Here is a 25054-nt window from a genome sequence, read left to right as displayed (position 1 = left end):
TGGAAGTTATAGGGGAACCTGAGGGAAGAGGAGACAGTGGGGAGCAATGAGCCTTGCATTTTATATGGTCAAATCTAAATCAATCAAGGCATGTTATACCTCAATAACCAATTTATTCTATTTTTTAAATTTTTAAAAAAATTTTAAAATTTTTGGCTGTGTTGGGTCTTCATTGCTGCGTGCTGGCTTTCTCTAGTTGCAGTGAGCGGGTGCTACTCTTTGTTGTGGTGCGCGGGCTTTTCATTGTGGTGGCTTCTCTTGTTGTGGAGCACAGGCTCTTAGGCACGCGGGCTTTAGTAGTTGTGGCACGCGGGCTTCAGTAGTTGTGGCTTGCGGGCTCTAGAGCGCAGGCTCAGTAGTTGTGGCACACGGGCTTAGTTGCTCCGCAGCACGTGGGATCTTCCCAGACCAGGGCTCGAACCCATGTCTCCTGCATTGACAGGCGGACTCTTAATCACTGCGCCACCAGGGAAGTCCTAATTTTTAATTTTTTTGGCTGCACCGCATGGCTTGTGGAATCTTAGTTCCTTGGGCCCCCCGCAGTGAAAGCATGGAGTCCTAACCACTGGACCACCAGGGAATTCCCAATAACTAATTCATTTTAAAAAATAGTAAAATCTAAGTGGGTACTGATAGAGTGACAGGGAATAAGTACTAAGTCAGGACTCCACACCTCTACCTCGTACCATACACACAGAAAATTTCAGATGGATTACAGACTTAAATGTAAGATGTAAAATAAATATTGTAGGAGAAAATATATGAGACCATATACCTCATCAAGGATCAGGGAGATCTACCTAACCAGAAGAGAAAATGAGAAGACATAAAACAAGAGGAATATAATTGATTCCAAAAAAAGTTAAAAATGTTGAAAAGACCTTAAAAAGTCAAAATGCAGTGATAAATTGAAGAAAACTTTCAATTTCAAAAGGATGAAAAAAAGTCTTAAAATTGACAAGAAAAAGACAAATAATGCAATAGCAATAGATAAACTCATGAAGATTATGAAGAGGCAATTCTAGGAAAAGAAAACCCAGTCAGGAAACCAACTGAGACACTCCCCAGCAGAAAATCACAAATTAAAAACCAAGGCATTCACTTCTCACCTATCAGATCAGCAGAAATTCAACGGTGATAACAACTGCTGTTGGAAGGGATGCAGGAAAACCATACTCTCATACATTGCTGTCAGAAAATTTGAATTGTCTTTGAAAACACAATCTGGCAATAGCTATTACCATGTAAAATTCCCCTTTCCCCAGTAATCCCATTCCTGGGAAACTCTACCACAGAAATAAACACATTAGTGCATAGGGATAAGTGTAGAACCACGTTATGATAGCCTTGTGGTAGTCACAAAGACTGGAAACCAAGTGAATGCCCATTCAAGAAAGGAGTGGCATACTATGCAGCCATTAAAAAAGAATGGGTTAAAAAAAAAAAAAAAGAATGGGTTAGACCTGTCCCATCTGTTCTGGGGGAATTTCTACTATGTGTTTATGGTCAAGGGAGAAAAGCAAGATACAAAGTGTATGTAAGTAAAAAACCCATGTGTGTGTGTGTGTGTGTGTGTGTGAGAGAATTGTTACAAAGGTGGAAGGAAGAAAGGAAAGAAGGAAGGTAGGAAGGAAGCCAGACTGTTAACATGGAAGGGAAGGGGAGAGAAATACTTAAAAGTAAGTTTGTATATTTAAAAACCATGTGTGTAATGTGATGCCGTCCATGCAAAATCTATACACATAAAGAGATGGGGAAAGGATCATCACCAAAATATTAATGATGATTATCTCAGGGAGTGGGATTGCAGGTGACTTTTGCTTTTTTCCTTATTTTTTCCCTATGTTTTAAATGTTATATAATGAGTATATATTATTTATACAATCAGTGGAAAATCAAGTTATTTTCATTGTTGGGTGCAGGGGAGTATGGGCAGGTAGACAGCCCCTGGGGGACCTGATTTAATGAGCACACAAGATCAATATTTAATTAACATATCAATCGCTGGCATGCCAACTGATGTTTTTCAAAATCTTGAAGTGTAGTTTCTCTTAAGTAGCCAAACTGTCATCTGAAACACTGTTTACAATTCTCCCACTTAACTAATGCTGAAGAACAGAATGATTACAAATACAAAGGGGCAGGAGATGAATAAAGGAGGTTTTATTTAAGTGCCATCAAATAACTGCATCTCCTGTACTCATCACAGCTTAGAATTTCCTCATTAAGCTTATCTTCAGGCACCTTCCAAACCCTTTTATCATCACTTTCAAGCTTTTTTTCTTTTTTTTTTTAACCATTTTTTTCCAGACGTCTGTGTAGTGATTCTTAAAATCTTCATTTTAAATTTTAAACCTTTGCTTTGCTCTTTTTATTGCTTCCTTCTCACGGAGCTTGGCTTCACTGCTGGGGATGCACCTGGCTATGCTGGGCACTGCTCTCCCTCTTCTCCCCTTCCCTCTCTCAGTAGACCTGCCAGGTTCAGGGAAGGGCTGCAGAGGTTCAGGCCTTGTCTATGGCGGTGCCTGAACACAGCAGCCTCTCCAAAAATGTTAGGATCAGCTCATGGAACAGGAAATTGGGCTTCATTTGATCTTTCTTTCGCAACATTTACTGAGCATTGCTGGGTGTCCATTGCCGGGCCAAGGATTCGAAGGTGAAGAAGGCATGATTCCAGAGAAATCACAACGAGATATGCAGACAGTGCTGGGTAAGCACTTAGGAGGATGCCACCGATGGGAAGGGGGAGAGGAGCAGGGGAGCAACTGCTAGGGCTGGGCACAGCCAACGGCACGCGCAAAAGTCTGGTGGTTCTCCAAGTGTGTTCCCAGACTAGTAGCATCAGTATTACCTGGGCACTTGTTGAAAATTCTAATTCTTGGGCCCCACTCTTGACCTACCAAGCAGAAACTCTGGGAGTAGGGACCAGCAATCTGTTTTATTAAGTCCTGCGGGTGATTCTGACATACCCTGGAGTTCGGTAACCACGGCTCTAGTTGAGGTCTGAGGATGCCTAGGATACGAGGGAGAAGAGAGAGGAACCAAGGCTTTGTGAAGGGCCTCAGATGCCAGTCAAAGGAGTTAGACTTTGCCCCGTAGGTGCGGCCTCCGTGGTTTTTAAGCAGGGCTTGTGGCACTTAGACAATCTCTCCCAACTCGGCGTTTCTGGGAGCTCTAGCATTCTCTGCTTGCACGAGGGCGGAGAGCCAGCTGATTTCTGCGGGGCTGAGTCCCCCACCCCTACCCCCGACCCCAGGCGGTGAGCCAGAGAGAGGTCGGCTGCAGACCTCTCTGCCCCCTGGTTCCATGGGCTTGCCGTCCAGGAGGAGGTGAGCACACGCAGAAGGTGGGGCACTGACCAAGACGGGGAAGGGACAACCCGGGAAGCGGACCCTGCGCGAAAGGCCAGCAAACCGCCCGACGCGCTGCGCAGCGGGGACCAACAGCTCTGTAGGCCCAGGCTCCGCCCCTGGCCCACCGGGCGCGGCGTTTCGGGCCTGCGGGCCCCGCCCCCCGCCCCGCCCCGGCGCGCGCCAGGCGCTCCTCCCTTGAGGAAAGCCGTCTCTGCCCGCGCCCGTGCGCGCGCCCGCGGCCGGGTTGCAGGGCTGGGCGCGCGCCCCTCGTCCCGGGCAGGAAGATGGTGGCGAGCGTCCGGGTGCAGAAGCTTGTGCGGCGCTACAAGCTGGCGATTGCCACGGCGCTGGCCATTCTACTGCTGCAGGGCCTGGTGGTGTGGAGCTTCAGCGTCCTGGAGGACGACGAGCCGGGCGAGGTGCTCCGACGGCCGGGCGGGCAGGCGGGCAGGCCGGGCGCGGGGGCGCGCGGGGTCCTGGCGGGGATGCGGGCGGCCCTGGCCGGGGAAGTGGGGCACTGGCCGTTTGCGTGTCGCGCGCGGGCGGCCGCCTGGCTCGGGGCCTCGGACCCCTGTGGCCCGGTTCACAGGCGGGCCCGGGGGCCTACGCGCGGGGGCTGTGCGTGACCCGGAGGACCGGGCCGCGGGCCGGCAGGGGCGCGGGGCGGGAGGAGGGAGTCGTGGTGGGGTGGTCTGCACCCCGGGGAGCAGTGAAGGTCGGGCGCGGGTGCGGGGGAAGCGGGGCCGGGAGGCGGGGCTGGGCCCGAGCCTGCTCGGAGGTGGGGAACCCCAGGCCAAACTTTCTGAAGTTGGGAGGGGGCGGGAGTGTGCGCGCCGTGGGCGGAGGACTGGGGCCGAGGGACCCCGAGCAACCGCGCCCAGCCGCCCCTCAGGGGCAGTAGCCAGTGAAGAAGTGGAGCCTGGGGGTGGAACTCAGTGTGGCAACTGAGGAGAGGGAGAGTGACCCCGAGGGAGAGAACTGGAGTGTCCCTGAGACGTGGCTTCCTCAGCCAAGGGTCTGAAGAACCTGGATGGGTCTTCAGGAGAGGATGGCAGGGGAATTGAGCTGCTGAGGGGGCCCCAGGACATTAGGGAACTGGGGACTCGCCCCCTCTGACTCTAAGGGAATGGGGACAGCAGCAGCTGGTTTAGCAGAACCCCAGGCCCTGGAGTAGGGGTAAACCCCGCTTAATCCCCAGGTCCTTGCTCTGAGGGTCTCACTCACTCATGGCTGATGTGGTTTCAGCTGGAGGCCCAGACATGCCTTCCCCAGTGTGGTCAGGAGGGTCCAGTGGTGTCTGAGACCATCGTGGAAGGTTGACGAGGATAGGCCAAACCCTGGCCCTAAGCTGTGGGCCAGATGACAGGGCTTCCCTGCCCCCACCCCTTGGTTCTCGAGCCTCTAGGGCTTTGAGTCAGACACTCTGCTTGCCCCGTCCTCTTGGGCCTCTCCACCTGGCAGGGTGAAGGCCAAGGGAGCCCTGATGTCCTCTTCCCCTTCCTGCATGTGGGCAGTCTGGAAGGCCTGGTGTGGAGACTGGGAGAATTGCTGCTTTCGCCTATTTTGGGGAGAACCAAGAGACTAGGATGGTGAAGGGAGCTGGGACAGAGTCACATGAGAGAGACCATAACTCCAAAAGGAGCTGAGGTTGGGGTTGGGGGAGGCTGGCTCTGTGACATCTGAAGGGTGTGAGCTTGTTCTTTGTGGTCCAGTAAGCAGCAGGAAGGGGAAGAGAGTGTATGAAGATTTTTTGGGCAGATGAGACATTCTAAGATGGAAAGGGCTGCCAAGGAGTTAGGGACCCTCTGACCCTGGAATATGTGAGCAGAGGCCAGTGAGCGCTCTGGCGAGGGGCATGGCAGAGCATCAGAGGCTTCCCAGAGACAAATCTCTGGATGGGATGAGAGATTGTCCAGGCCTCAAGGCCCTTGCTGCCCTACCTCCAGCCTGGGATGGAGAACTGGTGCAGCAGAGTGCTTGGGATCCTGCCTCCCCACCTCCTCGTCCAGCTTCCTAGCAGAACCTGATAGGGGAATCCCTGGACTAGAATGGGGAAAAGATCCTTGATGACCTAAAGGCTGTGTAGTCCAAGCAGCCCTTGGGGCTTGGACCCCTTCAGCAGCCACCTCAGTTGGACCATGCCACTTCACCATCCTGTGTCCTATTCCAGCATTGCTACTGGTAAGTGGTGTGACCCCTGGCAAATCGCCTAACCTCTTTTTCATCCTCATCAGTGTCCGCGCCCCAAGGATGGGGGCAATAATAGCACCTCCCTCGTTGGGTGATACCTGTGAAGTATTTGCAGGAGTTGCTGGCCCATGCTAAAGCATCAGTAAATAACTCTTATTATTATTTCAATACTGCACAGTGGTAACAGGGATTCAGTCAGTCAGTCAGTCATTCAACAAATATTTATTAAGTCCTCCTTCATACCAGGCACTGTGCTAATACTGGGGATACAGAAATAAATATAACAGACGAGGTCTCAGCCCTCGTGGGCAGACAGGGAGAGACTGACAGTGAAAAGGAAACAATAACAAGAGGGCTGGTTTAGATAGGTGGTTGGGGAAGGCTTCTGCAGGAATTGGCCTGTGAGTTGAAAGACCCAGTCAGCCTGGGGAAGAGGTAGGCAGAGTTCAGGAAGAAGGCCCTGAGGAGAATGGGCTTAGCTGGGTGCCTTCAAGGAATGGAAAGGAGGGTGTGGTGCGATCCCTGGAAGAAGGTTCAAGAGTTAGTCCAGGGCACATCCTAGAGACCGCAGTGAGGGGCTGGGGTTTTATTCTAAGTGGCTCTAAACTAAAGGGGTCTAAGCAGCGATGGGTGAGATGTGCATTTAAGAGGCACACTCTGCCCATCTGTGAGGGCTAGACTGGAGACCAGAGATGGCCATTAACATCCAAAGAGCCATTTTATGGTTTTCAAAGCTTTTACAAACATTGTCTCACCGTTCACTTTATGTACACATTTAGTTTTATTGTAACAAAGCAACTTGTACACTTTTTTTTTTTAATTTATTTTTGCTGTGTTGGGTTTTCGTTTCTGTGCGAGGGCTTTCTCTAGTTGCAGCAAGCGGGGGCCACTCTTCGTCGCGGTGCGGGGGCCTCTCACTATCGCAGCCTCTCTTGTTGCGGAGCACAGGCTCCAGACGCGCAGGCTCAGTAGTTGTGGCTCACGGGCCCGGTTGCTCCGCGGTATGTGGGATCTTCCCAGACTAGGGCTCAAACCCGTGTCCCCTACATTGGCAGGCAGATTCTCAACCACTGTGCCACCAAGAAAGCCCGCAACCTGTACACTTTTAACGTTTGAAACCGAGCATCATCTTTCCTTTCCAGTGAAACAAAAAGAAAAATTTAAAAATAAACAGGAACAGGGCTTCCCTGGTGGCGTAGTGGTTGGGGGTCCACCTGCCGATGCGGGGGACGCAGGTTCGTGCCCCGGTCCGGGAGGATCCCGCATGCCGCGGAGCGGCTGGGCCCGTGAGCCATGGCCGCTGAGCCTGCACGTCCGGAGCCTGTGCTCCGGGAGAGGCTGCGGCGGTGGAGAGGCCCGCATACCAAAAATAAATAAATAAATAAATAAACAGGAACAAAATTACAATAGAGAATGTCAATTGCAAATAAGATCCTACAGGTTCTGCTGATTCTCCCATCCAGTGGCAGGGCTCAAGTCATCATTAGGAGAGAATTTTATTTTAAAAGTGTCATCTTAAACTGCAAGGATGTCCGTTAAACATCACAATGAAACATGCCAAAGGAGAAGCCATGTTGTCAAAATGCCCACTTAACCCACCCAAACATCTCAAACCCACGCTTTGCTGACCTTCTATAACCCCATGTTTTAAAGTTTTTTTTTTCCTTTTTTTAAGCAAGAGAAAGTAGACAGATACATGTTGGTAAATGCTAACTGTCCATATTCACATAGAGACACAGTGTAATCTCTGAGCCCAATATACAGAGAAAGGAGGAAAAAAGCTAGAATTCTATGCACTACTACATAGGGGCCTAGCACCCTCCAGCTTCCAGCAGAGCTAAGGGAGCAGAAGGTTTTTCTTTTTTCCCACAGAGCATGGTAGTGTTGATTCCATAAAGTTTTTGTTGAGACAGGAAGGGATAAAAATGAATTTGAAACAGAAAGGGGTAGAGATTCTTTTCCCACTGAATTCTGCTCAAGGTATTTCCCCCCAAAATAAGTTGTGAGCCATGGTATAAAGGAGAAAAGAGACCTCAGAAACAGGGCAACTGAGCACAAGAGAAGGAGGAAAAAAAAAAAGACTGCAACTTGCTCCCAGGGACTGGAGAAAATTAAAAAAGGAAAGTTGGAATCCACCAGTGTTCCATTAGTCATCTTCTCCTTCATCTTCCTCTCCTTCCTCCCCCTCATCTTCATCTTCTTCACCTTCATCCTCATCCCCTTCTTCATCAATATCTTCCAGTCCTTCTTCCTCTTCATCATCATCTTCTTCTCCTTCCCCTTCCTCGTCATCCGTGTCCGGAACCAAGTAGTACTGTGATGGATTTGGCCAAATATCATCTTTGATGACCTCTCCTAACTCATCTGCACCTTTTGGGATTTCCGTTTGATTTCAGTGGACTTTGAAGATGGATCGCCACTCTCATTCAGATGAAATTCTTTGGAGAGAACTTTATTTTCAAAGTAAGGGTTTTCATCAAAATAAACATCTATTCTGTAACCTGATTTAATACCTTCAAATGCTGTCACTTCGACTCTTGTCAAATAATGCAGCGCCTCTTCATCCTCCTCCCCGAGCAGTGCAGACACTTGTGGGGGGTTGACAAATGTTGTTGCCTCCAAATTTGGGATTTTGACGATCAGTTCTGACCTCTTCTGAAAAAAATGGTTGGCGGAGTTTGTTATATTTCTGTCCTACGTTCAAAATCTCCTCACTGGCTTGTTCGTTAAGTCTGTCTATTTCATTTTGTACTTCATCAATCTGTTCAGTTGCTTCTTGCTGTTCTTTTTGGAGGGGAGGCGGCGGCGGGCGGGCAGGCCGCTCAGCTCCCTCACTCATGCTCCGCGCTCCAGCTCGCTGCTCCATCCCTCACCGCTTACTTTAAATGCTCTGAGAAGTCCAAGGTGGTGGGGTGTGGGATAAGCATTGCTGTATTCTCCGTCTCCATGGCCCAGAGAAGGATTCCAAGGAGAAGCTGCAGAGCTAGGAAATGTCAGAGGACTTTGAATTCCTCCTCAGTGGGGAGAGGGGGCCTCGGAGGCCAGACTGCCTCCAGGCAGGTGTATCAGGGCCAGTCCCCATCCTCAGTAATTAGAGGGGACTCTGACCTCAGGGGCGACCGGGGTCGGCTCCTCTGGGGGCACAAATATGGGCCCTGCTGCTGCACATATAGACATTCTTGGGGTGTTTATATGTGGTGGGGGCTGGCTGCCCACCAGGAGCCCCCCTCCCAGTTCTCACTGCGGCCTTCTGGTCTCCCAACCCCCTCTGGGATTGTTCTTCTCAGGGTCAGCCAGCTCCCTGCTGCAGTGCAGGGCGCCAACATGCCCATCTCCTCCCACATCCTATCCCCCACCACAGCGAGCCTGGCCCTGTGCCCTGCCGCCCTGACCAGCTTCCTCACTCGCTGATACTGACTTCCGTCTTGAGAACCCACAGCTCCTCTGCCATCTCCACCCACCTAAGCTTGAGAATGTCTTCCTCTGACCACTGTGTGGCCAGGTCCGACATCACCAGGTTGATGTATGCCCAGTTCAGTGGGGCTGCAGCCACCTTTCCTGAGGGCTTTCCAGTCCAGGGTGCCCTCCCCAATGTGGATAACAGATTGGGATCTGCTGCCTCCCCCCCACCTGCCCTCCCCTTTGCAGATATCTCTTCTCAGATGGAGATAGACACCCCTGGCTCTCACTGGGCACCTCCCAAGAGGGCTGGTTGGGGTGCCAGGGTAGGGGTGGGGCCCTGGCCCTAAGGCAGTTGCCGTGCTCTGACAGAGGAGGAGAGGGAGGTCCTAGGGAGGGGAGGGACAGGGAAGACTCAAACCGATGGTCCAAAGTATCTGAAGGCCTTTGCTCCTCTCCTAACTTCACTTTTGTCTCTTTCCTATTCTCCTTCCGTTAATAATAATAGTAAGGATGACAGCATTTACTGAATGCTGAGCCTATGCCAAGAGCTTTTCATTCATTCACTCATTCATAAATTCATTGATTCAACAAATATTTATTGAGGGAATTCCCTGGTGGTCCATTGGTTAGGACTCTGCACTTCCACTGCTGAGGGCACGGGTTTGATCCCTGGTAGGGGAGCTAGGATCCCACAAGCTGCACGGCACGGCCAAAAACTTTTTAAAAAGAAAATATACATATATATATATATCGTGTCTCCCATTGCCAGACATTCTTCTGGGCTCTAGGAATACATCACTGAACAAAACAACAAACAGCTTTGTCCTCATGGACATTACATTCTTGTAAGGGGAGAGACACGGGATAACACAACATACATTTATACATGTAAATACATTATAGGATGAGAGAAGGTAATAAGTGCTATGGGAGCAACAAAGTGGAGACTGAGGGAGAGCTGGAGTTAAATACAGTGGACAGGGTGGCCTTCCTGAGAAGATGCCATCTGAGCAAGGAATTGGAGGCAGGGGCTGTGGGTACATCTAGAGGAGAGCATTCCAGGCACAGGGGACAGTGAATCCAGGTGGGACGGAGGGACGCTGAGAAGGCCATCGAGGCTGGAGGAGAGTGAGCCTGAGAGGGTGGTGGGTGAGGTCAGGAAGGGTGAGCAGAGGTGGGGGGGCCAGACACAGCTCGCGTAGCCTTCGTAGGTTCACGGGCTTTGTCCTCAGAGGGGGACCATGGGTGGTCTCAAGCAGAGGAGTGGGGACCTGGGACCTGTTTCAAAGGAAACACTGGCTGCTGTGATGAGAGTGGACTACAGGAGGCCAGAGTAAGAGCAGGGGGCTTCCAGGCAGGGGTGGTAATGATGGAGGCAGTGAGAAGCGGTCCACTTCTGGATGTACTTTGAAGGGAGCCCCGACAGGAGGTACTGATGCTGGAGTGTGAGGGAAACAAGAGTGGAAGTGACGCTCCTAAGTTTTTGGCCTGAGGGACTTGAAGGATGGAGAGGTCATTAACTGACACGGGGAAGACTGAAGAAGGAGCCTACTGGGGGAGGATCAGAAGTTCGCTTTTGGATCTGTGGGTTGACAGGTCTAGCAAGCTCCCAAGGGAGGCATCAAGGAGGCCGACAGTTAGACATTTGAAGGTTCAAGGGAGCGCCCCAGACCAGAGAGAGAAATCTGGGAGTGGATGGAGTTAGGAGACTGAATGAGGTCACCTGGGGACCTAGGACAAGGCAAGGCCCCAGGGTGGCCTTGGGAGATAAGGAAGGGTCGGCCAAGAAGACTGATAAGGAGTGGCCACACCAGGGAAACACCAGGAGGGCATCCTGGAAGCGGAGGGAGGGGGGTGCTTCGGAGGCTGTGGTCCAGTGAGTCATGTTGCTGGAAGGCCAGGCCAGAAGAGGACTTGCACAGAGAGTGTTGAGAGAGCCAGGGGACAGCTGGTGGCGCCACCTTTCTAGCTGCACTACCTCATGCTCTATCTCATCGGACACTCACACTTCCCTCCTGTATTTTAAAGCGGAGGGAACCTGCTCAGAGAAGGTAGGTGACTGGGGGGGAGTGGCAGAGCTGGCCAGGGAGCTCTGGTGACTTCAGAGTAGCCAAACAGTGCCTTTCACTCCTCCATCCTTTCCGTGTTTCATCCACCTGACACCAGCCAGACATCCTATGCGCCAGCTACTCCCCCGGGCACTGGGGTAATGGGGCTGAAATGACAGCCTCTCCCCAAGGGGTGGGGTTGGTTGGGTAGAAGAACGTCCCACCCTGGGGCACACGGGATGGCTTCACACAAGGAGACTCAGGGCTGGATCTTGAAGGATGGATGGGATTTGGTCAGGCAGGGAAGTGGGGGGGGGGGGGGTGTGTCACAAAAGGGGGACAGGGAGAGCTGGGAAGAGGGTGGGTATACGCACTTTCGAGTGTGACCGGACCATTACGGAAGTGCCTGGGTTTGACAAGAGGCTGTAGGAGCCAGGAAGCAGGGGTGGAGATATTGAGGCCAGCATTCAGCTTTCCCTTCGAGAGAGACCCTGCCACAAGGAGCAGTGAGTTGCCAGCCTGCAGCTGCAGGGGCCTTCAGGCTCTGCCTCAGCCATCCAGCCATGGCCAGGCACCTCCTGGGCCACCCCCAGCAGTGGTACCGCGGCTCCCATCTCTAGGCCGTCTTTGCCCTGGAGCTTCCCACTAGGTGGTCGAGGCCCTCTCCAAGCCGAGCTGTCGTCTGAAGCTCTTCCTTCCCCCTCTTTGCACAGGTGTCAGGCCGGCTTGGCTATCTGAAGGCTTTCCCTGCTGCTTCCTGCTCCTGCTTCCTCATCTTCCAGAGTGTGACCCCCCCAGCCCCCGGTGAATCCCTTGCACTCTGACTCTCTCTTGGTCTCTGCTTCCCAGAGAACCTGACCAGTAACGGGGTCTCAGATTCCACCTCTGTCCTCCCCACCAGGCAAGACCCCTTTGCTCTGTTGTGGCCTCAGCACTCCCACGCAGGAATACTGTAGTCAGTAGAATGCTCTCCTTCTGAAGAGCACCGTCTCCTCCCAGTCGGGCCCAGGTGGGAGTGCTAGGTGGACGCTCTTGTCTGCAGGGTCTCTGCATGTTTCTCTTAGGATATATGTGGATATTCGTTTTCATAGTTGCTGAAAAAGAAAGTGTTGTCTGAATCCAAAGCGCAAGAGAGATTCAGTGCCCTGTGATCTGTGCGATCGTGGGGACGCGGGCGCGACGGTGCCTTCGGGGAGGGCGACATTTCCTCCGCTGGCTGGTCAGGGAGGCCTCCCAGCAGAAGTGCTCTTTGTGCAGAGTCCTCAGGCAAGCAGTACTTTTCTAGATCAAGGGTGGCAGGGGCTTCCAGGCCTGAGGCCCAGCAGGAAGCTGAAGGAGCTGGAGGAGAGTGACTGTCCCAGTGACTTGTGTCCGCCTATCTTTTACAGAAAGGAAGGCAGAAGAAGCCACGGCCGCTAGACCCCGGTGAGGGCTCCAAGGACACAGACAGTTCAGCTGGGCGGCGGGGCGGCGCGGGCAGAAAGCATGGGCGCTGGCGGGGCCGTGCTGAGAGCCCCGGCATGCCCGTGGCCAAGGTGGTACGGGCAGTAACCAGCCGGCACAGAACCAGCCGGCGGATCCCCCCCACCCCACCCCCAGCCGCCCCAGGCCGCCAGAACCTGAGTGGGGCAGCGGCCGGGGAGGCGCTGGCTGGGGCGGCTGGCTTCCCACATGGAGACACAGGGAGTGTGGAGGGCGCCCCCCAGCCCACAGACAACAGCTTCACGCCCAAGTGCGAGATCGTGGGCAAGGATGCTCTGTCAGCACTGGCCCGGGCCAGCTCCAAGCAGTGCCAGCAGGAGATTGCCAACGTGGTGTGCCTGCACCAGGCCGGGAGCCTCATGCCCAAGGCTGTGCCCCGGCACTGCCAGCGGGCTGGTAAGAGACAGGCATGGGCAGAGAGGTGGCAGCCCGGGAGGGGCCGTGGCAGGGATCCTCACCTCCATTTCTCAGGGATGAAAGCTCAGAGGGGCTCACCTTGCTGCCCAGGTTGGGTGACGAGTGTACTAAGTGGCTGAGGTGGAGCTGGGGCCTAGGAGCAGTGGGCTCTAAGTGCAGGGCTCCTCCTTTGGAAGGCAGGCAGCCCCCTCTTCCCGTCTTGTCTCCACCCTGTGACCTGGGGCCAGACCTCACCGACGCCCCTGTTCTCTACTCTCAGGGAAGATGAGCCCCGGCATCCAGTGGGACGACGTTCGGGCCCAGCAGCCTGTGGATGGCCCCCCAGTACGAATCGCCTACATGCTGGTGGTCCACGGCCGCGCCATCCGCCAGCTGAAGCGTCTCCTCAAGGCTGTCTACCACGAGCAGCACTTCTTCTACATCCACGTGGACAAGGTACGTACTGTGTCCGGGGAGACCAAGGGCATCTGCGTAAGTAGAGCAGAGACTCAGCAGGTCATAGACAGACAGTGTCTCTGACCTGCTCGGGTGGCCCAGAGATAGGGGAACAGGAAATGGGGGAGCAGCCAGCACCAGGTGACGTGGCTGCTTCAGAGCTGGAGCCCTGGCCTATGCTCTCTCCATTCTGTGACACTTGTACTCTGCTCTGGGGTGGGGCGGAGTGGGAAGGTTGTAATGCTGGGGATCCATCTTCCACTGCTGAGTGTCCGCCGCCACCTCCCCACTTCCCACAGCGCTCCAGCTACCTGCACCGAGAGGTGGTAGCGCTGGCCCGGCAGTATGATAACGTGCGGGTGACGCCCTGGCGCATGGTCACCATCTGGGGCGGGGCCAGCCTGCTGAGGATGTATCTGCGGAGCATGCAGGACCTGCTGGAGGTGCCCGACTGGGCCTGGGACTTCTTCATCAACCTCAGTGCCACTGACTACCCGACCAGGTGTGGGGTGGTGCTATGAGCCCTGCAGATGGGAGGGGGGCACGTCGAGGCACTCGGGGTTCAAGGGTCCTGATGGACTCCTTCCCTCCCCCAAGCCTCATTCTGGGGTCTGCATAGCTCAGACATGGTCCCTTGGCCCCAGCAATGTTTTAGAGGAGGAGCTGGTGAAAGATGATGTGAGGATTGAGAGTGACAAGAGGTGGGGAGGAGGAGGACCCAGAGGTCTGTACTGGGGGTCATGGGTCAGACAGCAAGGGGTGGAAGAAGGATGGGGTGGTCTTCCTCAGGGGCCTCAGATGCCCACCACCCCAGAGCATCGACCTGGAGTAGGTCGCTTGGTCAGGACGACTCTCAGTGAGAAAGGAAGGGGCCAAGGAGTAAAGTCACTCTGGGCCAGTGACTGAGCCACTCTCACACACGCTCCCCACATCCCATTTCCACTCCAGGACCAACGAGGAGCTGGTAGCTTTCCTGTCCAAGAACCGGGACAAGAATTTCCTCAAGTCGCATGGCCGGGACAACTCCAGGTGAGGAGCCGGGGGAGGAGGCCCTGGTCCTGGGGTCTTGCCACAAGCCCTCCCACACAGGGGGGCTGGCTCTGCAGCCCCAGCCTTGGGTTGCAAAACCTCCAAACCAATCACAGATGAAGGAGCGCTAGTTCCTGGAAGGATGACGGCCTGGATCCCACTCTGCAAAACCCTCAGCCACGGGCCCATCTGCCTCCCACAGGTTCATCAAGAAACAGGGCCTGGACCGGCTCTTCCACGAGTGCGATTCGCACATGTGGCGTCTGGGCGAGCGGCAGATCCCAGCGGGCATCGTGGTGGATGGCGGCTCTGACTGGTTCGTGCTGACGCGCAGCTTTGTGGAGTATGTGGTGTACACGGACGACCCACTTGTGGCCCAGCTGCGTCAGTTCTACACGTACACGCTGCTCCCAGCCGAGGTGGGTGGCCGGGCCCGCACCCAGGCCAAGAGGGCGCGCGGTGGGTGCCCCAGCTCACCCTCCACCCTGCCTTGTCACCCGCAGTCCTTCTTCCACACGGTGCTGGAGAACAGCCCAGCCTGCGAGAGCCTCGTGGACAACAACCTGCGGGTCACCAACTGGAACCGCAAGCTGGGCTGCAAGTGCCAGTACAAGCACATCGTGGACTGGTGCGGCTGCTCCCCCAACGACTTCAAGCCGCAGGACTTCCTACGGCTGCAGGTGCTTCCCTGTGGCCCCCAAGCTCTGCCCCTTGATAGGGCCTCACCCCAGCTTTCGCCAGGCGCTTTCCAGCCAGAAATGATCCACGGTGGTCCAACCAGAGAATCTGGGGGCCCCTCGCTGGGAGCAGCCCTCAGGGGTCGGGGGCTACACTGGCAGCAGGAAAGGCCCTGGGAGGCTGATCTCCAGGCAGTGCCGGGAAGGGCGGCTCCCCTGCTGTGCTCTCTGGGACCTCCAGACCCCTTCACCCTCCTTGCCTCTCTCGCTCCAGCAAGTCTCCAGACCCACCTTCTTCGCCCGGAAGTTTGAGTCGACTGTGAACCAGGAGGTATTGGAAATCCTGGACTTCCACCTATATGGCAGCTACCCGCCCGGCACTCCAGCCCTCAAGGCCTACTGGGAGAACACCTATGACGTGGCCGATGGCCCCAGTGGGCTCAGTGATGTCATGCTCACTGCTTACACTGCTTTCGCCCGCCTCAGCCTGCGCCACGCCGCCACCGCTGCGTCCCCGCTGGCCAACCCACTCTGCAGGTGAGACCTCCTTCTGACATTTTGCAGACCCCCAGTGTGTAGTGCCCTACGAGGAGGCCAATCAGAAAGAGACAGCCCCTGCCGCCAGGGAGCCCCCAGTCTGAGGCAGGGAAAAACGCAAACAAAACAAAGGGGGCAAAAGCCAGGCACATTGGATCTGTGGGTATGAGATCTGGGGCAAAGAAAGCACCTGGGGATGGGACACCCCAGAGCCCCCTCCCTGGGACTCCAGGCCAAGCCAGGTGTGCTGATGGCATCTCCCTTTCTCCCTGCTGGAACCTTCTTAGGTTTGAGCCCAGGGGCTTGCCGTCCAGCGTGCACCTGTATTTCTATGACGACCATTTCCAGGGCTACTTGGTGATGCAGGCGGTGCAGCCCTCAGCCCAGGGGCCGGCAGAGACGCTTGAGATGTGGCTGATGCCCCAGGGGTCGCTGAAGCTGTTGGGGCGCAGTGACCAGGCCAGCCGGCTCCAGAGTTTGGAGGTGGGACAGGTCCTCCCCTTGCCTTCTCCTGTCCCCCAGCAAGACTCGGGGTAGTGGGGAGAGAGGGACAGACACTAAGGGAGGGCTAAGGACTGGGTTAGGCCTTTCAGAAATGGATTCACGGGTCTTCTTTCCCAGTGATGGCAGCCTTGGGGTGCACAGAGGACATGCAGTCAGCAGGGAGGGGCTTTGGTTCCACTACAGTGCAAGCCCAGTCTTCTAAACTCCAGGGATTTTCTGCTAAAGGGACTTGGACATTCCAGTCGGGCCAGAAGATTAGGCTTTTGAGGGTTTCCTTAGCGTGGGGGTGGTCTCTGGGCAGGGCTTCGAACCTCATCTCTGTCTTACTGCCCCCAAAACTTCAGAGCAGGTCAGAACAGGAGCCTAGAATGAATCTCAGAGCTTAGTAAAGAAATCCTAGTCTGAGCCCATCGTTTTGCAGATAGGGAAACAGGACCAGAAAGAGACAGTGACTGGCCTGAGGTCACATAGGAATGAGAGGTAGCAGCAGGTAGAGAGGACTTTACCCCGGCTCCTGCCCAGCTGCCTCCTTTGCTACAGGTTGGCACCGAGTGGGACCCCAAAGAGCGTCTTTTCCGGAATTTTGGGGGGTTGCTGGGGCCGCTGGACGAGCCTGTGGCCATGCAGCGCTGGGCCCGAGGCCCCAACCTCACAGCCACTGTGGTGTGGATCGATCCCACCTATGTGGTGGCTACATCTTACGACATCGTGGTAGACGCGGAAACCGAGGTCACGCAGTACAAGCCCCCACTGAGCCGGCCCCTGCGGCCAGGGGCCTGGACTGTTCGACTGCTTCAGTTCTGGGAACCCCTGGGTGAGACCCGCTTCCTCGTGCTGCCCTTGACCTTCAACCGCAAACTACCTCTCAGGAAAGGTAAGGATCTAGTTCCCAAATGATGCCCAGGAGCCAGGCCGAATAGGATTTGCCAGACAGGTGACCCCAAGAAGCTGACCATCAGAGTAGGGGAAGGGGACATGTTGTGGCCTTGATCATTCATCCGTAAGCATCCCAGGGCCCTGCAGTATGGTATGGTGCTTCGGAGGCAGACTTGGCTCTAGAACACAGCTCTGACACTTTAACTGGGCTTTTATCCTTGGCAAATTACTTGGCCTTCCTGAGCCTCAGTCTTACTACATGTAGAGTAAGAGTAATACAACTGTTAGAGACCTCCTGGGTGCATGGAACACAGATCCACTGAAACTAGCTTCAGTGAAAAAGGGGAAATTATTGGAAAAATGCAGAGCTCTCCCCCACGGAACCTAGGAAATGACTCAGGTCCCAGTGGGACCTAGAGGTGCTTTCTGTCTCTCTGGGGCCACCTTGTCCCTCATCCTGTGCTCTGTGTATCAGCCTCAGGCTCTGGTTTCTCAGTATATTGATACATGGCCTCTCAGTGCAACAGAGACTGACCAGGGCCTCTTGGTCTGCAAGTTCCACATTCTTAGGACAGCAAATCTGATTGGCCATCCTCCCAGTCCATTGGTAGCCAGGTGGGCAGGGTCACATGGCCCTCCACCCACTTGGCTAAGGATAAGAGAGCAGACTCTGAACACAGGCATAGGCTGCAGCTTCCTGCAAGGGGGCCCTAATACAAGTAACTACCCCCTGGGAGATATTAGGAATGAGTATGTGGGTAAAAGTGGCTGGTATATAGTAGGCGCTCAGTAAGTAGGTAGATGTTTCCTTCTTCCAGCCACATCCTATCACAGAGAAGGTGGGTCAGAGCAGAGGTAATCCAGAGGAGGACGGGGTGCTGGGGTGGGGCAGCGGCTGAGGCGGATCAGAACAGGCAAGCTGCGCCCTGCTCTCCTAGGACTCATAGCCTGATGGAGGAGACGGGGCAGGGGAGGCAAGCTTGACAGCAGGAGGGCACTGGAGCTGAGCCTCGAAGGAGCTGGATTTTTATAGACAGAGAAGGGTATTCTAAACTGAGGGGACAAAGTTAGCAGGTGTCTGGTGCGTGAGGGGAACAGAGGGTGGAGGGGAGTAGGATGGCAGGGGGTGGTGGGAAGGAAGGCTGGCAAAGTAAGAAGGGCGCCACAGCTGGAGGGCCTGAGTACTAGGCTTCTGAGGGCTCTGGGAACCACTAGAGGTGGTTGAGAAGGGGCATGGGTGACACAAACCAGACCATTACCAGAAAGTAACCTTACTTTCTAAGGTGCCTTGAACCCACTGTTTTATTTAACCCTCAAGTCAGGAATACAGGGATTACTGTCTTGATTTTATAAAACTAAGTGTTACGGGCACAGAAAATTCTGTGGATTAGCCCAGAGTCACCCAGCAAGATGCAACTCAGTGGTAGAGTTGGGACAGGAACTGGGGTGCCCAGACCTGACTCCCAGGGTCTGGCCTTCATGGAATCATTTGGGTGGGGCATGCTTACTCCTGCTCTGTACCCCCAGATGATGCCAGCTGGCTGCACGCTGGGCCACCCCACAACGAGTATATGGAGCAGAGTTTCCAGGGACTCAGCGGCATCCTGAACCTGCCTCAGCCAGAGACCGCAGAGGAGGCTGCCCGGCTGCATGCGGAGCTCACAGGCCCTGCGCTGGAGGCCTGGACAGATGGGGAGCTGGGTGGCTTCTGGTCTGTGGCTGGACTGTGTGCCATGGGCCCCTCTACCTGTTCCTCCCTGGAGCTGTGCAGACTGACCAGCTGGAGCTCTGTGTTTCCCGACCCCAAATCAGAGCTGGGGCCTGTCAAAGCAGATGGACGACTCAGGTAGCAGGGTCCCAGCCAGCGCCTCCGGAGGACCCGGGGAATTGCACCTTACAGACGATGGAGGGATGTCCCCTTCATGTGCAAGAACCAGAGGCCCAGGCAGTAGACCCGTGTCAGCCATCAAGAACTGTAGATGGCAGGGAAGGTGGGCTTAGTATTTACCACCGCAAATGGCTCTGCTGGGGACCAGGATGTTGGCAGGAACGTGGGGTGAAGGGCTTCAGCTTCCACAGCCCACTCTTCCTCACCTTCCCCTCTAATTTTTTTTTTTTTTTTTTTAAGAAAAATAGGTAGTCGGGGGATGAACTGGAAACAAAAGATGTGCAATAGGGCTCAGAGCAGCCCCAGGAAGTGGGCCATGGCTCTGGGGAGCAGGGGCCTGACGAGCCCATCTGCTGCTGCTCTGGAGGGGCCTGGGCCTGCCTCGCTCTCCAGGGCTTCATCCCCCAGCCTTGGCCTGTGCTGCTAACTGCTGAGGCTCTGCAGGGGTCCAAGTGCTATGCCAGGCTCTGAGGCCTGGAGAACAGGTGATTTAGGGGAGCACTGCAGAGCTGGAATCTAATGGGTCAGCCTCTCCTCTTATAGCCAGGGGACCATAGAAGAGGGGGTGGGGTTGGCTCTAGGGCTTTCCAGCATCCCCTGCCCCTTGATGGGAAAGCAGGGCACCAGGGCCTACTGAGACCATTGCGGAGTCTCCCAGGTACCCAGAACTGCAAGCAGGGCCTGGGGCGAGCCCTCATGAGCAGCATGGGAAGAAGACTCTGCCAAGGCTCTCAGAAGAACCTGGAGTAGCATTGTGCCTGAAGCTCAGTGTGAAGTCTGAAATATGCAACAGGAGAAATATATCTCTATCTCTCTCAACTGAGCCTCTGTGTTTTTCCTACTGGGTGTCAGACAGCCATCACTGTTGGGCCCTCTTCTCCTAAAAGTCTTGGCTGGTACTTTAGCAGAAGGTGGAGGTCTCATTCCCCCAGAGTGGGAAGAGTTTAGAATCCATCAAAGAGCTAGAAGGGACACAAGAACCCATCTAATCCAGATCCCTCTTTTTCTGAGGGGTAAACAGCCCCAGAGAGGCTCAGAGACTTCCTAATTGTCACCCAGTGGGCCAGCAGGAGACAGTTCTTCAGAGTCCTGACACGGCACTTCCTCCCTTGCTGCCAGGCCAAGGCAGAGGCTTGCTTCTCCGTCTTTGGAGTCACCAGGGCCTATCCCGGAAGCCCTCGCTGTTTCCTGCCCAGTTCTGAGTTACGGGGCAGCCCCAAGAACGGAGGCAGTCCCAGCCAGGGCCTGGTAGTTACCATTGCCCCATTTACGAACAGGAGCAGCGGCGGCATGGGTTCCTAGCCGCTGCCTTAGGGCCTGGGAGGGCCATGTTGGAAAGGTTTGTCCAGCCTCCCTCCATTTCTCAAGCCCTCTCTCCCCTCCCTGCCATTGTCAGCCATGGCTCAGTATCAGTCCTTCACACCTTAGTGTGGGAGCAAAGGTGAAGGCTTCTTAGACCTTTAAAATCACCCTATCAGCCAGTCACGCTGACCCGGTCAGCTCAGCTTGGGAAACAAAGGGCTGAGATCCAGCCCAGGCTGCCATGTGTCAAGTTTTTCAAGTTGCCAGGAGAGGGCACCCCTGACCACCAGTGGCAGCGTTGGCGTTTCGGTTTGTCCAGCCACTGTGCTGACCTTGCGTGGAGTATCTCATTTCATCCTCACAGCCCTTTAAGGCAGGCAATTTTATTATTTTCCTTTAGCACACCAGGAAACTGAAATGATGAACCCAAAGTCAAAGCTGTTGGTTGGTGGCTGCAGGCTTCAGGTGGAGGCAGGAGGACTCCACGCCACTCTGTCACTGCATTCTCCTGCTGTCCTAAGGCAGGTAACGAGGAAGGCGCTAACTGCAAGCACTCCAAGGAAATACTGTTTGGGTTCAAGGGCTGAGATGATTGCTTTTTTCTGGCTCCTATTTTATAGAACATCTGAAGTTCTAATCTGGTTCTCTAAGAGTTTTTTGTTTTGTTTTACATCAGCTTTAGATCGATTAAAAAAATTAATAACTGTGTTTAGCGTATCAGGCACAGGCAGTAAACATCAGAGCATTTAGACTCTGCTGACTAAGGATTCACAGACCAGCCAGCAGGTTTAACCCAGGCTGTGGCTATGCAGTTGTTGGGCTAGCACAACTGTTTCCAAAGGCTTATTTTTGGAACTTAGGTGGGACATGCCTTCTGTTTCAGCCCTGCCACTCCCATCCTGCTACACCAGGTCCCAGTCACCTGCTGTGACCGTTTCGAGCTTAGCCCAGTGGATGGGGATCCAGACTGAGGGCTCTGAGCTAATTGCTCTGAGGTGGCAACCCAACACTGGTGTGGGTTCAGAGGTCCCTCGGGCAATTCTAATTTGCAGGCTGGCAGGAAAACTAAAGTCCAGCCCCAGCCCCACTGCTCTGGCCGGTTTGTCTTGGCCCCATGAGTCAGAAGCAATGTGGGACAAGGAGTAGGCTTCATGACTCCATCCTCTCCCCTGTCCAGGTCACTGAGGCAAGTGTGAGTGCAGCTCCTTGGACTGAATTCCTGGCCAACAGTGTCCCCCACCCTCATCTTTCTGTAGGGTTAGCTCAACCAAGAGGCTTGAGCGTTTTGAGGCTTTGAAATCCTCCCCTGGCTGGGCCCCTGGGGTCAAAATCGGAATAACAGCCAGGCGGAAGTGGGGTGGGGGTGTGCGGCCTGGGCCCCCAGAGCTGCCCAAGAATTCCTCTGAAAGGAGGGGAGGCGCCTGGGGAGAGAGGCTTTTGTATTTTGTGCCTGGTTTCCAGGACAACCAGGGGCACCTCAGTTCCCCTAGAGGTGGGAGCAAAGACCAGAGGACAGTTGGCATTTGGAGCCCTGTCACCTGAGCTGATGGGAAGTGGCGTGGGAGCGGGGGTGCACAGTAGGGCTGGGAGGGGATCGGGACTGAGAGGTGCAGAGATCTGGGCGAGGTGGCGCTCTCCTGGCTGTCTTCTGGGTTTAGCAGAAGCCTAGCCTGTTCCCGCCAACCCCTTCTTCTGCAGGTTGTTGAGGGACCCTCGTGGCTGCCAGGCCTGCAGAGTGGAGTGCCATCTGTGGGACACTAGGTCCTGGCGTGGTACTGACCAGGACAAGCAGGGGCAGAAGCTGAGAATCTGGAGAGCTGCTCACAGATACCATGGCTCTGAATGAAGCTGCTCCTCTGGGCCAGGGATCCTGGGTTGAGGGTTGGCCCTGTGGGGATGGTGGGTGGGGCCGGCAGGGGGCGGAGCCCATCCTGTGGCTGTCTTCAAGGTCATTTAAGGCCAGTGCCCCTTCTTGGCACCGCTCTGCCACTGCTGTTCCCTGTGCAGAGATCACCGTGGAGAACAGCCTCCTGGGCATAGTTGTGGCCACTGGTTGAGTGCCCATTGCTGTCCCAAGTTCAGAGTTGGGGCAGATACACACTTGGCCCCTCACCAGAGGCCCCAAGTCCAGCTTCTTCATCTACAGGGTCACCTAAAGCAAGCCCCTTGGGGAGAAGGCTGTGTTTGGCTAGTACATGAACCCTGAGGTCCCTTCCCTGCTGTGTTCTATGATGCTACAGTCTACGACAGCGGAAGAGAGTCGGCACCAGGAGTTTGACTTCCGACTCGAGCGCTCCCTCTCCTGCCTCCTCAGATCCAGTTTCGAAGGGTGTCTGCCCCGCCACAAGCCCCTTCTCCCCCCCGAGTGTGTCCCTCTGTAAACTCCCTGACACACATCACTCGTCCCCTGGGCTGCAGGAAGACAGGACATAGCTGCTCGGTCCCCCCTCACAAATCTCTGCCACAGGGAACTGATGCCACAGCAGAACGGGAGCCACCTGCCCCTGCTCCCCCTGCACGTCGAGCTGGTACTAGTCCCAGCCAGGTCATCCCTGCTCGACTTCCGGAGTGCAATTTCAATCTGGGGAGGTGAGATGGGTCCGTGCCTGCCAGGCCCAGGCTGAGCCACTGATGCCTGCTGCCTCTGGTGGGGAGGAGCGTTTCATGCCGGTCTTTAACATGGCCATCCTGTTGTGCTGCTATGTCCTCTGCTCTCTGCTCAGTATGGAAGCGGCCTTCGGATCTACTCTATGGACCCGCATCTTCCAGTGTGGGTTCCCTCTGGACCAAGGAAGTAGTGTGGAAAGGGTTAGCAACATCCTGGCCAGCCTCCTCTCTGGCCATTGTGAAACAGGACCCAGTACTGGGAGCTACTGGTGACGACAGTGGTCTTCCCAGCTCTCCAGGCAAGGCCTACAGGCTCCTAGCTCCCAGGGGAAAGCCCAGAGCCAACTTCTGTGGGTGGTGACTGCTATACTGTCAGTCCTCTTCCCAGGGACGGGGCACCACATGGGATGCTGGGTACAAAAATCAAAAGAAGTCTTCAGACCTGCAGCCTCCCTAGGCTCCAACCCCAACTCTGAGCACCAGACAGAGGATGGAGAGGTGGGGACAGAAGGTGTTCTTTGACTCTCCCACAAGGGTCATCAGAGCTGGCTGCCAGATGGTGAAAGAATGAGCTAGTGGCCAGAAAGGGGTGGAATTTCTTTATACCCGAGTGCATTTCAGAAATGCTAAGGGTCTGGGCTTTGTGCCATGGACTGGCGGAGGGAGAGAACAAGATGGGGAGAGGACATGGGGACAAGAAAGGGTTTGGGCTCTGCTCTCTTGCTCACTGACCCTAAACCCTGAGCTTCATTCTGAGTCATCCTTCATGATCCCCAGGACTGCCCCTCTCCCTGCTTCAGCACCATGGGATGCCCCACCGAGGTCCAGGCAGTGGAAAGGTGCTGCGAGTCGCAGGGGATGCAGGTGAGGGAGGACAGTGGGGGGAGAGGTGTGTGCCAGGGCCTAGTGTGGCTAGGGGAAGAAGGCGAGGAAGCCTAGAGAGACTCCTTGGAGAGAAGCGTGTGTTACCCTGATCTTAAGCTCATCCTGGTGGAAAGGGTCCAGATGGCAGCTGGAGAACGGCTGCGCAAGCCTGTCAGGCTCCCTTAGTCACAGGGCCATCCCCAGGGGGGTGAGGTATTGTGTGGGGCTGTGCAGCAGCTACCAGCTATCCCTATGGGAGCCAGCTTGCCTGCCCAGCTATGAAAGTGTTCAAACGGCCCGGCGGCCGCAGATGTACCAGCTGACTGCAAAGTGCTTCTGGCTCTGGGCCTGCAGAGAGGTAGGTCAACGTTCAGCCCTCCGAGCCTTGAGTGGGAGAACTGAGTTTTTTTCCTTATTACTTTTTTTTACTGTATGTAAATGCCTAATCAGAGCCTCTGGGACAAGGAAAGGACCACGGATGGCGAGCCCCAGGATTCGGCTAGAGGCCTCACTTCACCTCTTTGGGTAGAAAAAAGGATGGCAGACCCCAGTCCAGGGAAGCGATTTAGGCTGGGCAGAAGAGCTTCCATGGGGGTGAATGGGTAATGTCTTTGCTCTACCTCCCCCAGCTGCCATCCAGCTATGAGGAGGCCCTAAGGTCACTGCCTGCACTACCACCCAACCATGGCTCTGCTCACCCACCCCAGGAAGCAGCCACCTGCCTTCAAGGAAACACTATAGGAGGGAACACGCTCTTCCATCTTGCCCCTTCCCACTTCTCCAGGGGACTGGCGGGGACTGGCAGGGACAGCGCTGAGCCTATGGAGACGCTTCCAACAATCTCCCCGAGCTGGGCCTTGGTACAAAACCCTACGGGAAGGAAGCTAAAGTGAACCTCAACAGACCCTGGGCCACCTTTGCAGGAGGTGGGAAATCTGGGGTCACGCCCTGAGAATCAAGGTGACAAATTCAAGGCAGACCTCCAGAATTAGACTTCTCTGCCCTCAACCCCTGGAGCTCCTGCCTTCAGGACAAAGAAGAGTGCTTGGGAGGAAGGCACTAACTCTGCAAGCCCTCTCTGGGGCTGCAGCCAGCATCGCCTGCCTCCAACAGCCAGGACGTCTGTCCACCCCTGCTGAGACTTCCTTCCTCACCCTTGCACTCGAAGCCAAGCTTCTAAAGGTCTTGGCTTGACAATGAAGGCCTGCCCCCAGCCCACTCTGGGCCCAGACTGAGCACTCCTAAAGCCAGATTCCTTGCTGCAGTTTACAGTTTGAGATAAACTAAGAATCAGGAAAGAATGAGAGCTCGGTGTCTCTCTGGGTAACAGGAAGAAGCCCATCTGTCACCCATCCTGCCTCATCACTGGAAGGACCCTGGTATTCCAGGCCAGATGGGGCCTCTCCGCTCTGGACCCACAGAGGCAGGAAGGGGTCTGCCATG

The 25054-nt window shown here is 55.0% G+C and overlaps 1 protein-coding gene and 1 pseudogene across 4 annotated transcripts in view; one reads left to right on the top strand and one right to left on the bottom strand.

The window, feature by feature from the left end:
• XYLT2 (xylosyltransferase 2) overlaps positions 1 to 19657 on the top strand; it is a 28207-nt gene extending 8550 nt beyond the window's left edge. The window contains exons 1-11 of one of the 4 annotated variants that reach the window (XM_032616206.1): positions 3592 to 3772; positions 12382 to 12418; positions 13152 to 13327; positions 13627 to 13829; positions 14276 to 14356; positions 14559 to 14775; positions 14860 to 15036; positions 15308 to 15570; positions 15858 to 16053; positions 16615 to 16948; positions 18478 to 19657. In XM_032616206.1, coding sequence (XP_032472097.1) covers positions 3638 to 3772; positions 12382 to 12418; positions 13152 to 13327; positions 13627 to 13829; positions 14276 to 14356; positions 14559 to 14775; positions 14860 to 15036; positions 15308 to 15570; positions 15858 to 16053; positions 16615 to 16948; positions 18478 to 18800 — 2142 coding nt within the window. In that variant the 5' untranslated portion in view covers positions 3592 to 3637 and the 3' untranslated portion in view covers positions 18801 to 19657. Of the gene's footprint in view, positions 1 to 3591; positions 3773 to 12103; positions 12260 to 12381; positions 12872 to 13151; positions 13328 to 13626; positions 13830 to 14275; positions 14357 to 14558; positions 14776 to 14859; positions 15037 to 15307; positions 15571 to 15857; positions 16054 to 16614; positions 16949 to 18477 lie in introns of those variants that run through there. The other 3 variants (XM_032616203.1, XM_032616207.1, XM_032616204.1) reach the window with 3 other exon arrangements.
• On the bottom strand, positions 6882 to 12076 carry LOC116745455 (annotated as a pseudogene).
• Positions 19658 to 25054: the final 5397 nt, after the last annotated feature.

The sequence above is a fragment of the Phocoena sinus genome, chromosome 20 (genome assembly GCF_008692025.1).
Source record: "Phocoena sinus isolate mPhoSin1 chromosome 20, mPhoSin1.pri, whole genome shotgun sequence".
Classification (NCBI taxonomy): Eukaryota; Metazoa; Chordata; class Mammalia; order Artiodactyla; family Phocoenidae; genus Phocoena; species Phocoena sinus.
The sequence above is the reverse complement of the archived record's forward strand: the minus strand, read 5'-3'. Positions and strand labels throughout refer to the sequence as shown.